Below are 14,983 nucleotides of genomic sequence, written 5' to 3'. Positions count from 1 at the left end.
AGATGCAGTTACCACAATTCACCCTCCTCCTTGGCCCCTGCATCTTCCGTAATCTCTGGTGACAGTTACTGGTAGAACGGAATGAGAAAACATGTAACACTGTGTCTGCTCTATTTTAGGAACTTAGAGGTAGTTCTTTTTGTTTTTATCTTTTTTTTTTTCTTTGTCATTTAATTTTAGAACGGCTTAGAGTTAGTAGGAATGTTTTTGTTACTTTTTTATTTTAATATATCTGATTATTGCAAGATTTGACCTCTTGACACAATTTAGCATACCTTTCTGGCCTTCTCTGTGGAATAGCGGAGGAGGGAGGGGGTGCTGGCCAGGGTTTTAAGTCCAGCTTTGTTACTGATTATTTTGACCTCTAGCCTCAGTTTCCTCAGCAGGGCAGTGAAAGGCCTGGGAATAGATGAGCCTTTGGGTCTCCTGCAGCTGAAAAATTCTCAGGTGTGGAGCTTTGTGGTTGGAGGGTGGTGTTTGGGTGATCCCAGGCTTGGTCTCTGGACTAAAGACAATTAGGTCATGCCTGGTCTGAACTGCTCACCTGGGCCTGAGCTCACAGCCCCCACCTGTCAGACTCAAAGGGGAACAGACCATAGCACCCGAGTGGCTGAACACAGCCTGACAGAGCTGCCATAGAGACAGCCCCAGGAATGGCCTTTCACAGGCTAGTGTGGGTCTGTGTGGGCAAAGAGCGAGCAGCCCTGACCCAGCCAGAAAGCCCTCAAGGAAATTATCCAAAGAGGGTATTTTCCATTTTAAGAAGATAAGAGCTACTGCAAAGTTGTTCATTTGCCCTTTCACTCAGATGAACTGATTGCCTATGAATTAACGAGAAGGGAAGCAGAAACAAACAGAAGACCCCTGCCCGAGCTGGTTCGAGCCAAGATACCATTTAGTGCCTGCCTTCAGGCCTATTCGGAACCAGAAAATGTGGACGATTTCTGGAGCAGTGCTCTACAAGCAAAGTCTGCGGGTGTGAAGTAAGTGTGTGTGACTAGTGTGTGCTTGTGCGGTGGTAACACGGAGGGAGACGAGATGGGGTCTGGGCCTGGGCATCTGTGTGTCTGCAATGCCTGCTTGTGTATGGTAGGTTGAAACTGTGACTCAGTGCAACCCTAGTTGTCACACACTCACCAGTGTGATACCTGTCCAGTAAACAGTGAGGCTTATAATCTATGTTATGTGGTAGGGAGGGAATGCCTTTTTTTTTTTAAATGCAAAGTTGTGGTTTATCTTCTGTTAGGAATTTATCTCTTTTTTTGCCAACAGAGTGCAGCTGAAAACACTCCCCAAAATGGCAAGAATAATATTAATGAAGAAATTACAAAAATACTTATGACAGGCTTCATCGTTTAAACTCTGTTGTGATATATTAATTCCATTACATTTAAAGACTTGGCTTAGACCCTGGTTGACTGTGTTCCTACTTGGAGACAGGGTTCTAGAGGGTTCTCCAAGTGGACACAAGGGCCCCTGAGCATTGTTCAAATGAGCTGCTCAGGATTTGTCAGGGGATGCGTATTTCAACACCGTGGGGTTATTCATCAGCTGCATAAAAATGTTTTTGGCAACTTAATTTATTTCATGCAGGCAAGGCCTTGCCAAAACGGCTCATATGGCTGCGCTTACTTGGAAAAAGAGTCCTTATGGTGGCATAAAATGAGGTGAGGTCTGAAAGCTTGGCTCTGGGAATTTTGCTGCTTTTAGCTGTTCTGTGGCCGTTTTTCTTCTAGGCTAAGATTGAGCGCTCAGTTGATACAAAGGAAGTGAGGAAGAAGGAGCCACCACTGGCTCTTTGTATTACAACCTCACGTCGTAGTCAAATCTAGATCATTTATTCTCTGCGGGACCCTTCTGTCAGGATTCCTCTTGGTTTTAGATTGCAGACTTCATATGTTAAAAGTGGGCAAACAAAACAGATTTATTTCAAAAGCTTAAAAAAAAAAGGCATATTTTCTTAAAACAATAATAATAAAAAAATTTCTTCGTGTCCAAATGTGGATTAATAACGGTTCATTCTGTTGTGAGTTGTCCATTTTTGGTTAAGTTTTCATCCTGGGACTGCTCAATGGTGTGTGTGTGTGTGACCTAGCAGGTAATGTCTGGTGAGTCGACGTGGTTAAGTGAGAGATGCACTTCATTGTAACTCGGAGACATCTTTGGGCAGTTAAAATTCTACACACTATATCAGTGGCGGAAATAATTTCTCTAATCACTGCCAGCGAGTTGGAGACTCCTCAGACACGTATTCTTTTCTCTTTATGCTTCAATCCTGAATCTGGGAGGTGGAAAGGGGACCTGGCAGCCTGTTGAGCCCCCTCCACAGCCCCCCACACCATGGTGTTACCAGCTGAAATCTCACCCAGACACACACCACAGGCAGCTGGAAATGTCTTAGGGCCTCTGCGTCCCATTTTGGAAATCACTGAAGGACTGCTAATTTTTGCTTGATTTCACTGTTACATATTTCCCAGATTTTAATTAAGTTATAATGTGGTAAGAGAAGTCACTGAGGTAGAATTTTTACATTAGTTGAAAATACAGTATCAGTTGCAGTTTGTTGGTACGTACTAAGGAAAAAAGAGACAGGATTACTTTTTTTTTTCTCTTTTGGTGAAATTAAGGAACTGGCTACATTTAAATAAAAATGATGTTTATTACTGCTGCTCTGAATATAGAAAAACCTAATTAAAGTCAAACTGTCAACTGCTAACTGAAACGTTGGCGGTTCAAAACCACCAGCAGCTCCTCAGGAGAAAGAAGTGGCAGTCTGCTTCTGTAAAGACTTACAGCTTTGGAAACCCTATGGGGTCGCTGTGAGTGGGAAAAGACTCTGACAGCAGTGGATTTGGTTTTGGGTTTTTTAATCAGAGATAATATATAATTTCTGGAGAGTGATCCAGGGTAATAATAGATCAGCTCCTTAGGATGGTAAAGCTCCTGTTCTTCCCATACCCATCTACCATCCTTGTGAGGGAGTCTGCGGGGTACAGAGAGGCTAAGTGACCTGCTGAGGGTGAAATACAGATCATAAGGGACCGAGTCAGTGTCCACGGCCTCATAGATTTTAGCTCTTTCATGACAAAATAACTGCTTCTTCAGCTACACATAGTACTTTCTGGTCTGCCAAGCGGTTTCACATCATTTCATGAGCATTGCACACCACTGGGAGGTACATGTTATTAATAAATCCATGTTGTAGATGTGAAGCCTCAGGGAGGGTCAGTGGTTTGTGAAGACTGGGAGTGAATTAAGTCGCATATCCGAGACCCAAATCCAAGCCCTGACTACGTCTGGTGCTCCACTCCTTGCTGTTCTGCCGTTGTACACCAGGTGGCGCCAATGCATTTGCCTTTGTTTTCTGAATTCTGGGGCGAAGCTACCAAATAACATGCGGTGACTTAGATTTGAGAAGCGAGGTTCTCGGGGAGGGCGTTCCGGAGTCTGTTATTTTAAAGGTATCCGTAGTGCCTATCTACAGAGCATTTCTTAAAATACGTATGCCTACCAGGCCACAGTGACACTCAAATAGAAGTGGTTGTTATAAACAAGATGGTAAACTCATGGATAGAGTGAGCTAGAATGGGGCGTGAATTTGGTGTACTAGTTGAGTGGCTGTGCATAGAATTCAGCTTTTCTGAAAAGGTTGATGAGAAACTCAAGACATTGACTGTATGTATTAATTTTAGAATTTAAGGCCCAGAATTAGGAATTTTAGGCACTTACTTAAAGCACTTATATCTATGCCTAGGATCCACGTGACCACGGATTTAGGTACAGTGGTGTTTTAATGAGGCCCTGGCACTTTTAATAATCAACCTCAATCAAATTATAAGCCTCCCTTATACCAATTTTGCTGTAAGACAGTGATTCTTGGTGGGAGTGTGTTAGGACCACCTAGAAGCTTTATCATACAAACACGTAATGCATATATGCTTGCATATACCTAAAAACATGTAGATACTAAATTCTAGCAGGGATTTTTAGAAAAATACATGTTTATGGTTGAAAAGGACTTTTCTAAAATACAAAATGCCACAGCGAAGTAAAGTAAGAATTTTGAAATGGACCCATGTCATTCACAAGGACAGCATTCTCCTCTGTTAAACATTTTAATTTTTGTGAAAAGATCAGGAAGAGTGAGCAGAGGTGAGTGAGTTTGTGTGCACTTATGTGCCAGTGTCTGTGTGTTCTTCCTCAGTCCAGCCACTGGTACTCCAGGTATACCTCCGACAAAGTTTACAATACTTTATGAACTGTGTTCTCAATTCTTGTTGCTTGTTTCATTGATTCAATTCCCTTGTGTTTCCTAGAACATCCCGCTTTGCCTCCTTCCCTGAATACTTGGTAGTGCAGATAAAGAAGTTCACTTTTGGTCTTGACTGGGTTCCCAAAAAATTTGGTAGGTATCTTTTGCATACTTTTTCTTAAAACATCAAATTAGCCATTTTGAAAACATGGCATGTGAAAGAGCCCATGTGGTTGGCTGCCAGAAACAGTTCCATTTCATTCTTTTTACCAGTATTTCCCCCTACCTCTCTTTGGAGTCAGAGTATAGGGTGAGCACCAACAGGAAAAACTACCAGACACTAACCCTCCATCTGGAACGACTGGATTCTAGGAGTGAAAACAGGATCTTCATATTATCAAATAAGCAGTGCTTCTCAAACTTTACTGTGCACACAGATTACCTGGGTGCTTGGGAAAATGTGGTGCTGAGTCAGCAGGTCTGGGAGGGGGCTGAGGCTCTGCATTCTGACAAGCTCCCAGGTGCTGCTGGTGCTGCTGGTCCAGGACCACACTTTGAGTAGCAAGCAGTTGAAGATAGACTCTCCAGTCTGCATCTCTCCTCAGCCTCTGAAACAGGCAGATGTGACCAATAACAGTCACTAAAACCATACAAATGATTAACAAGTCAAAAGAGGGATATAACTTTGGCTTAGTTGGGCTTCCTTCTTGCTAATTTTGAAGGCCTTTGACCATTATTAGAGGTTAATTTTCCAGACAGTGCATAAGAACACTCCTCCATCACAGTGACCTGAGATACCTCATTAGGCTTCCAGTAGTGTGGAAGAGTGTGCGTTTCTACCATCTGTGGTTTCTCAAGCGACTACCTCTGGCTGTTTGCAAGTCTTTTGAAGTTTTTATGTTTTTGAGCACTGTAAAAAAAACTCAAGTCTCTGCACTGGCTAATTAAGTACTCAACAGACGGGGTTAGGCAAAAAGAATGTAAAATCGGCATGAGTAATTTTCCAGAAATCTCCAGCACCAGCAGTTTACTTAGCATGTCTTGGCCACCTGAAATGGGGCTGGGCTGATTCTGCTCACTTTTCCTGGTGGTTAGTTCTGTGGGCGGAACGGGCAGACGGTGGATACTTACCACTCAAATTTCTTCTGTGGACTTGAGACTCACCTGGGAGAGAAAACCAACCTGTTTTGAAAACATTGAACTGCTTAGGAAGTGGTTTTCTTATTTGTTTTTGTCCTTGGAAATTCTCTAAAGGAACAAAAAGTTGAATTAGATTCCATAGACTTGCTGAATTTGAAAGACTCCCAAAGCTTTCTTTAATGAACCTGAGTTTTTCTCCTGAGGAGCAGTAGTATTGATTTTTTTTCTTTCTTTTTTTGTCAGATATCATTTTTGCTTTTGCTGCTCACTGAGAAACTAAATTTGTTTTTTAAGTAAGCTTTGTTCTTTGGGTGGTGGTTTTAAAATAGGATTTATGTTCTTGGCATCAGAACTGGTTTTGGGGACAGTAGTTTCAGGTTCTGTTTTCTAGGCCAAAAGACATATCCTGGACTCACATTTGAACCCATTTTCTCAGCATTATCATACTGAATATGTGTAGTACTAAATCTCAACAGGCTGTTAGACTGATAAATTTTGTATTTAAGTCAACTAAGCTGAGAAGTAAAAAGAAAAAAAAAGCGCCCCCTAGACTAAGACATTTGGGATTCAATTAATTTCTTTAAAACTCGTTCTTTATTTTTGTTAGTTAGAATAATCATAGGACCCACCATGATTTGAGAAAAGGCTTAAAGTTGGGGTTGCACACTCAATGCCTAAAAAGGGGAGGTGATAGTGCAAAGGAAAGAAACCGGCTAGGTATAAGAAACATGCAACTATCTTGGTCCTCCTTGGATATTCCCACTTTGGATAAAGATATACTAGAAAAACATTTCTCTGCTATAAGGATCAAAATGGCAGAAATATGGTGCTCAGGATCATGGGGGCAATAGGGAGTGGTGGAGCCTGTGTCAGACTGTCACAGAACATTCATTGTCTAGAGTAGAAGCTGAGGGTCAGCTCCAGGAATTTGTTACCGTAGGAGAATGTGCTCCAGGTTTGTGCTTTTCCAAATAAGCTGAAAATCAAAAAAATTTAAAATTAAATCTTCTCTTCTAAAAATTGGAATTTATTGCCAACATTTAAAAAGCATCAAACAGAAAGCACCTGGGCCACAAGTGGTCTGTGGGCTGCCGTTTGTGACCTCTTGCTTAACCTATTTGTTCTTGTTCATCGTGAAATCTTGCCACCCTGTGTACCTCCCCAGGTTCTCCATTAAAATCTAATCAGCCAAGATGGATTTGCTGGCCCAGTGATCCATCCCAGGGACTGAAAAACATCCCTCAGCCCCAGCTAGACATGAGCATGTGGAGTTAGTGGTGCTGGTTTTATAACAAGGCAATTCTGGATTTTTGAGATTCCAGTGAACATAATCTCTCTCATTTTGCAGACGTTTCTATTGACATGCCAGACCTACTTGATATCAACCATCTTCGAGCCAGGGGGTTACAGCCAGGAGAGGAGGAACTTCCAGACATCAGCCCCCCCATTGTCATTCCTGATGACTCCAAAGGTACCATCTCCACCCTCCCACCATCCTCTACTGAAATAGCCAATTTTCTTCCTCTACTCTGTTATTGCCACTGCCACCCATCAGACTTTCCTTGGTTGCCTTCTGGTGATGTAACACCATAGACACACAGAAATGAGGGAACTGGAAACTTAAAATAGAAATTGGAAGAGGCACAGACCCATCACAAGTGGCTGCAATGGGCCTTCGGAAATAACTGTCAACAGAGGCCAACAAATCTCTAAGACTTTTCAGGTTACGTTGCCTCTGGCTTTGTCTTTCTGCCTTCTCCTGACGTCCTCCAAATGGGCCTGTAGGGAAGAGAAGGAGTGTGTTACGAGAAGGCTGTTAGGCAGTCCAGGGGGAGCTGTGTCATTCTTAGGAGTGCCTTTGGGTAGCCAGAAAGGGAAATTAAACAGTGAATTTTTTTTTTTTTTAGTTGGTTTAAAATCTTGACCACATCTTGTCTCTCCAGCTTTGTCCCTGCTTTGTAGCAAGGGAATGGTTTGAATTTCTCTTTCACACTGTGAATGCTAACTTGGTTATGGTTCAGAATACTGAACTCTTTAGGGGAAAAGAACACAAAGAAAGTAGCCTCATTTTTTTGGGTTCAAGGACAGTGTCAGGAAAATCTTGGTTTAATTCTTAGCTCAGTTATTATGATGAAATCAGTTTCATTGGTGGCTTAGTTTGCTCACCAGCTTACTGTACACCTTCCTAATGAGTTAATTAGGTAAATTAGCTAATAATGGTAGCACATTCTGGACCCTTCCACCAAACGTTTTCCATCAGTTGAGCACAGAATATTATTGATGACTATGTCCAGGTAGGATGGGTCCAAAGGAGCAAGATTGCATTCAAGACAGGCATCTACGTTACGTTCTCTAAGTCAAATGCCGAACCATGGAGTGCAGATAGAGAAGAGGCATGTACATGAGATGTGCAGGGTTTGTGGTACAGGTGGTTCATGAGGGGGTTAGAGAGAGGTCAATATGAGCATCAGAGAAGTAAACCCGACCCGCTGCTGTCAGAAGATGGTTTATTAGCACTGTCCCTGCTATCTCTCCAGTGTCCATAATGAACCTTGGTTTGTAATTATACAAACTTCCTAGAAATACAAGGGGAGAAATTATTTGGTTCATCAAGATGATAGTCTGAACATCATATTGTATCTGGTCTAAGTGCCTGAAGCCTGTTAATTTCTGTCATTACTGTAATGACTTTATGTTGTGCTGGTTGGGGTTTTCTGTGTAGGGAGTTGAGGGGAGGCCTGCGAGTTTGGGAATGTCCTGGATCAACTGTTTTTCTAAAACTCTTTTACATGGTTTGGTCTCACTTTCTACCTTCTCCCTTAATTTCCAGATCGCCTGATGAACCAACTGATAGACCGTATGTGTCTTCTAAATTTTTTTCTCAGTGTCCTACAGTTGTTATTGTCTGTGGACGTTCAACAAAGGGGCATTTCTCTGTACTTGTATATGTGCAGCTTTACCTGGGCGGGAACAGTTCTTGGCTTGCCAGATGAGTTAGCAGTAAAGGTAAACTAGTGACATGGTGATGTCTGTGGGCCGTGTTTAGTGTGACAGCCAACCAGCCCTGGGCTGGAATCTCAGCTCTGCTACTTATTACCATTCTGCAGTTCTTCTACTGATTGCCGTCTTGGGGCGGGGGTTGGGGGGGGGTGTGGAATTTTCAATAGATTAGAGACCTCAGGACATGGAAAACAGAAGGGATATATTTTGGGCTACTGTGTTTTTCTCCCCTTTAATGCAATTTGAGAGCATCGTGTGTGTGTGTGTGTACAAGCTTACATATGTACACACAAATGTATGTACACACACAGATCCATCTCTATCAGTGTGAATATGTGTGTGTGTGTACAATCTTACTTATGTATACGCAAATATATGTACACACATATCCATCTATATCAATATGAATACATATGTGTGTGTACAAGCTTACATATGTATACACAAATATATGTACACACACAGATCCATCTATAGCAATGTGAATATATGTGTGTGTATATACAAGCTTACCTATGTATGTGCAAATATATGTACACACAGATCCATTTGTATCAATATGAATATATCATTAAGAAAACAGAATCCTCTTCGTCTGAGTCTGTTAAGAGTTGTAAAGCTATCGCTTTTAATATCTTTTCTTTATTGCATTCAATTAAAAAACATATTCTCTCCTTCTATCCTTAACATTTGGGCTCTGTACTTCCCATAGCTGATTACTCACTGATGTTGCTAGATGTACGTAAAGACCTTCTGTAACTTTCTGTGAGATTTAAGGAACAGGCTTTTTGACTCGTAGGTAATGCTTTTACCTTCACATTTCAGTCAGGAGAGAGGCTGCTACAGAGGTCTATGAGAATGATCCGGGAGGCGGAAGTGGTTCTGGAACACACTAAATGTCCCCGTTTGAAATCAGGCAATTGTTTCTTAGTGCTTGAATTGTTCAAGTGATTGCCATGGTTTCTCTATTTAAGTCAAAGATATGAGCTCAGCTCAAATAATGTAATATTTGGATGGCTTAAAGCAAAAAAAAAAAAAAAAAAAAAAGGGAAGTAAAACCACTACCCACATACCCAACAAAACAGCACCTTTTTTGGTAGGATGTGGATAAGGGGATGAAGAGAAGCCCAGATAAAGAGAAATAGTTTATTTTCACCCCAGAATATCTTGTTGTGCTCCACAGCATCAGACATCGATGAGTCTTCAGTGATGCAGCTGGCTGAAATGGGCTTCCCTCTAGAAGCCTGTCGGAAGGCTGTGTACTTTACTGGAAATATGGGAGCCGAGGTGGCCTTCAACTGGATCATTATTCACATGGAAGAGCCGGGTAGGTGGTTGGGAAGTGGTGAATGGCTTTGGAGTCTGAGTGACCTTCAGTGATGCTGAGTCTTGGTCCTGCCATGTCCCTGTGAGTGTGCCTCAGAAAATGACTTTCTAGTTCATGGTCTGCTGAGTGGGGGGCTTTGCCAGGGTAGCCAACTGAACTCACGAACTTTGTCCTTCTTCTTTCTTTAAATAATAGCTTTACTGAGATATAATTCACCCTTTTAAAATATACCGTTCAGTGGTTTTTATTATATTCAGTGTCCTGCAACCATCACCACCATCTAACTTTACAACTTTTTTGTCCCCCAAAAAAGAAACCCCAAGCCCATTAGTTTTTTATTCCCACCCCCTGGCAAACACTAATCTACCTTCTGTCTCTATGAAATTGCCTATTTTGGACATTTCATATAAATGGGATCGTGCAATGTATGGCCTCTTGTGTCTGACTTTGTTCGCTTAGCATAATGTTTCCGAGTTTCAGTCATGTTGTAGCGTGTATCAGAGTTAATTGCTTCCTATTGCTGAATAATACTCCACTGTATGGATAATCCACTTTTGGTTTATCTGTTCATCAGCTGATGGACATTTAGGTTCTTTCCACTTTCTGACTATTATGAATAATGCCATTGTGTGGACATGTGTTTTTGTTTCTCTTGGGGAGTGTGTGGTCAGGATGAGCATGAATCTCATGCCCAAAATGTGGAGATGGATCCAGTCCTCACATCCCCACTTCTTTGTCGTCATCGCCAGCCACCCCTGTGGCACCCTCTCTCTCAGACTCTAGCCACCCAGAGGGCTCACAAGTTAGAAGGAAACCATCCTTCAAACTGCCAAATAGGCAGAAGCCAGCTGCAAGTTTGGGGGGCCCACATGACACCCAGTATTTTGGTCTGCTGGCCACAAACTTGGAGCTGGTTTCCCACAATCCCTTCAGGATGCTGGCAGCAAGCTTGGGAGCCCACATGGCACCCATACTTTCTCACCTTCTGGCTCCCACTAACACTTAGTTTTGATAATTTGCTAGAATGACTCATAGACTTCACAGAGACTACACCATAATTACTACTACAGATTTATTATAGCTAAAAAGGATATAAACAAAGAGAGGCATAGGGTGAAGCCTGAAAGGGTTCCCAACCCAGAGCTTTCGTGTCCCCAGAGATGCACTACCCTCCTGAGAGCAGATGTTCTCACCAACCCGGAAGCTCTTGAGCCTCCGTGTTAGAGCTTTTATCATCCAGTCCTACATGATAGGCTAAATTATGCCCCCTGAGGCTAGCTGGTATCAGCTTCTCAGGTTATTCTTTTCTAGTCTAGCTGGTGACAAATTCTCAGGTGTGGCCTGGAAGTCCCAGACCAAGGCACTCCAGTTACTCCAAGGGTTATTTCTCTGGTGCCAAGGACAAAGGCCACCTTACTTGGGGCAAAACTAGGTTCTTTACCCCACAGGTATATATACCTAGGAATGGAATTGCTGGGTCATATGGTAACTCAAAGTTTAACACTGGAAGAACTGTTAATCTGTTTTCCAAAGCAGCTGCACCATTTTACATTCCTACTAGCAATGTGCAAGTATTTCTTGTTTTTCACTTCCTCGCCAACACTTGTTATTATGTTTTTGATTATAGCTATCCTAGTGAAAGTGAAGTTTTATCACATGTGGCTTTGAATTGTATTTCTCTAAAGACTAATGATGTTGATCATCTTTTCATGTGCTTATTAGCAATTTGTATATCTTCTTTGGGGAAGTGTTTATTTAAGTTCTCTGCCTGTTCTTTATTTATTTATTTATTTTTTGGTGGGTTTATCCTAGTGGAAGTGAAGTTTTATCACATGTGGCTTTGATTTGTATTTCTCTAAAGACTAATGATGTTGATCATCTGTTCATGTGCTTATTAGCAATTTGTATATCTTCTTCGGAGAAATGTTTATTTAAGTTCTTTGCCTGTTCTTTAATTGCCTTGTTTATCTTTTTATTGTTGTGTTGTGTAAGTTCTTTATGTATTCTGGATACTAGACCCTTGTTAGATATATGATTTGCAATTTTTTCTCTCATTATCTGGGTTGCCTTTCACTTTCTTGGTAGTGTCCCTTGATACACAAAAACTTTTAATTTTGATGAAGTCCAATTTATTTTCTCTTTTGTTGCTTGTGTTTTTGGTGGCATATTTAAGAAATCGTTGCCTGATCCAAGGTCATGAAGATTTACTCCTGTGTTTCCTTCTAAGGTTTTAGCTCTTACATGTGGTCTTTGATCCATTTTGGGTTAATTTTTGTACCTGGTGTGAGGTTGGGGTCCAAATTCATTCTTCTGCATATGGGTATCTCGTTGTGCCAGCAATTATTTGTTAAAAAGACTATTCTTTCTCCATTAAATGGTCTTGGCATCTTTGTCAAAAATTAATTGGCCATAGGTGTATGGGTTTATTTCTGGACTATGAATTCTATTCCAGTAATCCACATGCCTGCCTTTATGCCATTGCCAGGCTGCCTTGATTATTGTAACTTTGTAGGCATCTTTCCTTCTAAGCTCTGAAGTGTTGTCTATCCAAGACCAAAAAAGAAAAAGGCCTGAGTTTGATTGTTTTCCCTAGATTTTGCTGAACCACTGACCATACCTGGCTATGGAGGAGCAGCTTCTGCTGGAGCGTCAGCTTTCGGTGCTACTGGTTTGGATAACAAGCCTCCAGAGGAAATTGTAGCCATCATCACCTCCATGGGGTTCCAGCGAAATCAGGCTGTTCAGGCACTCCGAGCAACGGTGAGCATGAGAGAGAGCATGTGTGTGTGTGTGCGTGTGTGTGTGTGTGGATGCCTTCCTCTTACTGGAGATACTTTGTATTTCTAACTGTAGCGGTTGAGATTTTACAACATCTTTGATCATTTTGAATCATGTTTGTTTGACCCTGTACTCCACTGTGGCCCACAAATGTGTATCTGCATATAGTATTTAAAAAGCTAAGTGATTGAGGGAATCAGTACAGAGTATTTAAGAATAGAGAGATAATAAAGCTGGACAAGATGATGAAACTGAAAGAAACTCCATATCATCTTGAATATTACTCAACAGGAGCCCACAGATTTGACTTTGAGCTTGCTTGCCGGTGGTCTTAGAGTAAAGAAGGAATGTGTGATGTTCAGTGTTCAGTAAGACAGTCCTTAAGGAGAAGTAATGCTTTTCTGATACCAAGACCTTAGAGAAATGCCCCTCAAAAGTCCTCTCAAAAGTCCTCATAGAGAAGACTGCATTGAAGTTCCCTCTAGAGAGAGAAGGTTTTTCTGATAGCTGTTAACTGCTGTTGAATTGGCCCCTGACTCTTGGTGATCCCATGTGCAATGGAAGAAGTACTGTCTGGGCCTGCACCATCACCATGATCAGTTGTGGATCAGACGGTCGTGATGCGTAGGGTTTTCAGTAGCTGATTTTTAGAAGTGGATTGCCAGACCTTTCTTCCTAGTCTGTCTTGGTCTGGAAAAGGCTCCACTGAAAACTGTTCAGCACCACGGCATCATGCAAGGCTCCACTGACAGTTGGTGGCTACACATGACGTGCATTGGCCAGGAATCCTGATATTACCGGTGAGAAGGGACCATGACACTGAGGGGCGGAGAGAAGTCTTCCTCTTGTAGTACAGATGTATGTTCACTATTGAGAGAAAGTACCTTTTTTTAAACCCATCTTTCCTTGGCACAGCCGTAATTCACTTTCCGGTGTATGTCTGCTGCAGATTTCTGCTGGCCTGTCCTGAGTGTTGCCTGCTAGGTGTCCTTTTTGAGGCCAAAGTGGTCTTGCTTGGCTCATGGGAATATGGCAGGAGAGATCTGTTTCCCTTTAAAAGGCTCGAAATAGCTAGCCAGAGTTTGTTACATTCGGGGTCCTTTCTCGGGCTCTGCTTACTTTACATGCTGACTTATATTGGAAGTGCTGACTGTGTCTAAACAGATTCTTTAACCAACCAGTGAAAGCACAAACAAGGGAAGTCTGAAAGGTTTTAGTGGTTACTTGGTTTGAATTGCGTGTAGTTCAGTTAAAAATTACTTAACCAACTAGGGTTGTCATTGTTAATCAAGGCATGAGTCTTAATTGTACTGAAACTCATCAACCACTCCACCAACCTTCAGGGAAAAGAGGCCCTCGCACTGGTGTCCCTCTGGTGCGTGGTTACCTGGACAAAATGCAGTTGTTAGGGAGGGTGCTGTACGCAGTTAGTGACTGTAGAAAGGGCTGTGTGTAAATGAATGCCGTACCCTTTGGCTTTCTGCACGCCATCCTTATCAGCACCAGCCTACAGAAATTCTGAGCTGTAACTGATGTGAGCTTTGGCATGCTGCTCGGCTGCTCAGAGCTGTTTCCCAGTGAATCCAGTTACAGACCTCGGCTGGAAGACTTGCAGAATGCCTTCTGAATGTGCATTTCATCCACAGAGTCAGAGTGTCTTGCTCAGAGGCACTTAGGACTAATGAATTCTGGCCCTCTGTCCTATCTGCTTGACATCCTGGCTCAAATGGTCAGGATATAATGAGGTCTGGGGACTGTATGCAATGTCAAAATGTTTTATTTTGTTAGAATCATAACCTGGAAAGAGCCCTGGATTGGATCTTTGGTCACCCTGAGTTTGAAGAGGACAGCGACTTTGTGATTGGGATGGAGAATAATGCCAATGCAAACATTATTTCTGAGGCCAAGCCTGAAGGACCTAGAGTCAAGGATGGATCTGGAAGTAAGTTCCTGCCTTGGGGATTGCCTGAGCGTTCACTGCTGTGCACTTGGCTCATGCCCTTCCCTTTTATCACTGCATATTAAAACCTTTGCCATTATTGAGGAGTTAGCACAGATCCTTTTTCCTCATAAATAGCACAGTCTGCCACTCTGCTCAGGCCACTGTCACCTGATAAGGACTTGAGCTAACTTAGAGTCCCGTCACCTGGACTGTGGGGACTCCATAGTTTAGCACCAGATTTGACTTTGTCTATTCCTTTCGGTAAAATTTCTTCATGGACCTTGGAAGTTTTCGTCTAAAAGAGAGCATTTATTTTCATGATTTTTTTTCTTTTAATAATTTTTATTGTGCTTTAAGTGAAAGTTTACAAATCAAGTCAGTCTGTCACATATAAGCTTATATACACCTTACTCTATACTCCCACTTACTCTCCCCCTAATGAGTCAGCCCTCTCCCTCCTTCCAGTCTCTCCTTCCGTGACGATTTTGCCAGTTTCTAACCCTCTCTACCCTCCTATCTCCCCTCCAGACAGGAGATGACAACA

At 42.1% G+C, this 14,983-nt stretch overlaps 1 protein-coding gene across 1 annotated transcript in view; it reads left to right on the top strand.

Moving 5' to 3' along the window:
- USP13 (ubiquitin specific peptidase 13) overlaps positions 1 to 14,983 on the top strand; it is a 150,403-nt gene that overhangs the window by 114,603 nt on the left and 20,817 nt on the right. The window contains exons 13-19 of the mRNA XM_049881750.1: positions 809 to 983; positions 4,317 to 4,405; positions 6,741 to 6,863; positions 8,223 to 8,249; positions 9,576 to 9,719; positions 12,313 to 12,479; positions 14,286 to 14,439. Coding sequence (XP_049737707.1) covers positions 809 to 983; positions 4,317 to 4,405; positions 6,741 to 6,863; positions 8,223 to 8,249; positions 9,576 to 9,719; positions 12,313 to 12,479; positions 14,286 to 14,439 — 879 coding nt within the window. The remainder of the gene's footprint in view (positions 1 to 808; positions 984 to 4,316; positions 4,406 to 6,740; positions 6,864 to 8,222; positions 8,250 to 9,575; positions 9,720 to 12,312; positions 12,480 to 14,285; positions 14,440 to 14,983) is intronic.

Source organism: Elephas maximus, chromosome 1 (genome assembly GCF_024166365.1).
Source record: "Elephas maximus indicus isolate mEleMax1 chromosome 1, mEleMax1 primary haplotype, whole genome shotgun sequence".
In the NCBI taxonomy this organism is placed as follows: domain Eukaryota; kingdom Metazoa; phylum Chordata; class Mammalia; order Proboscidea; family Elephantidae; genus Elephas; species Elephas maximus.
Note: the sequence above shows the minus strand (reverse complement) of the source record. Positions and strands in the feature narration are given on the sequence as shown.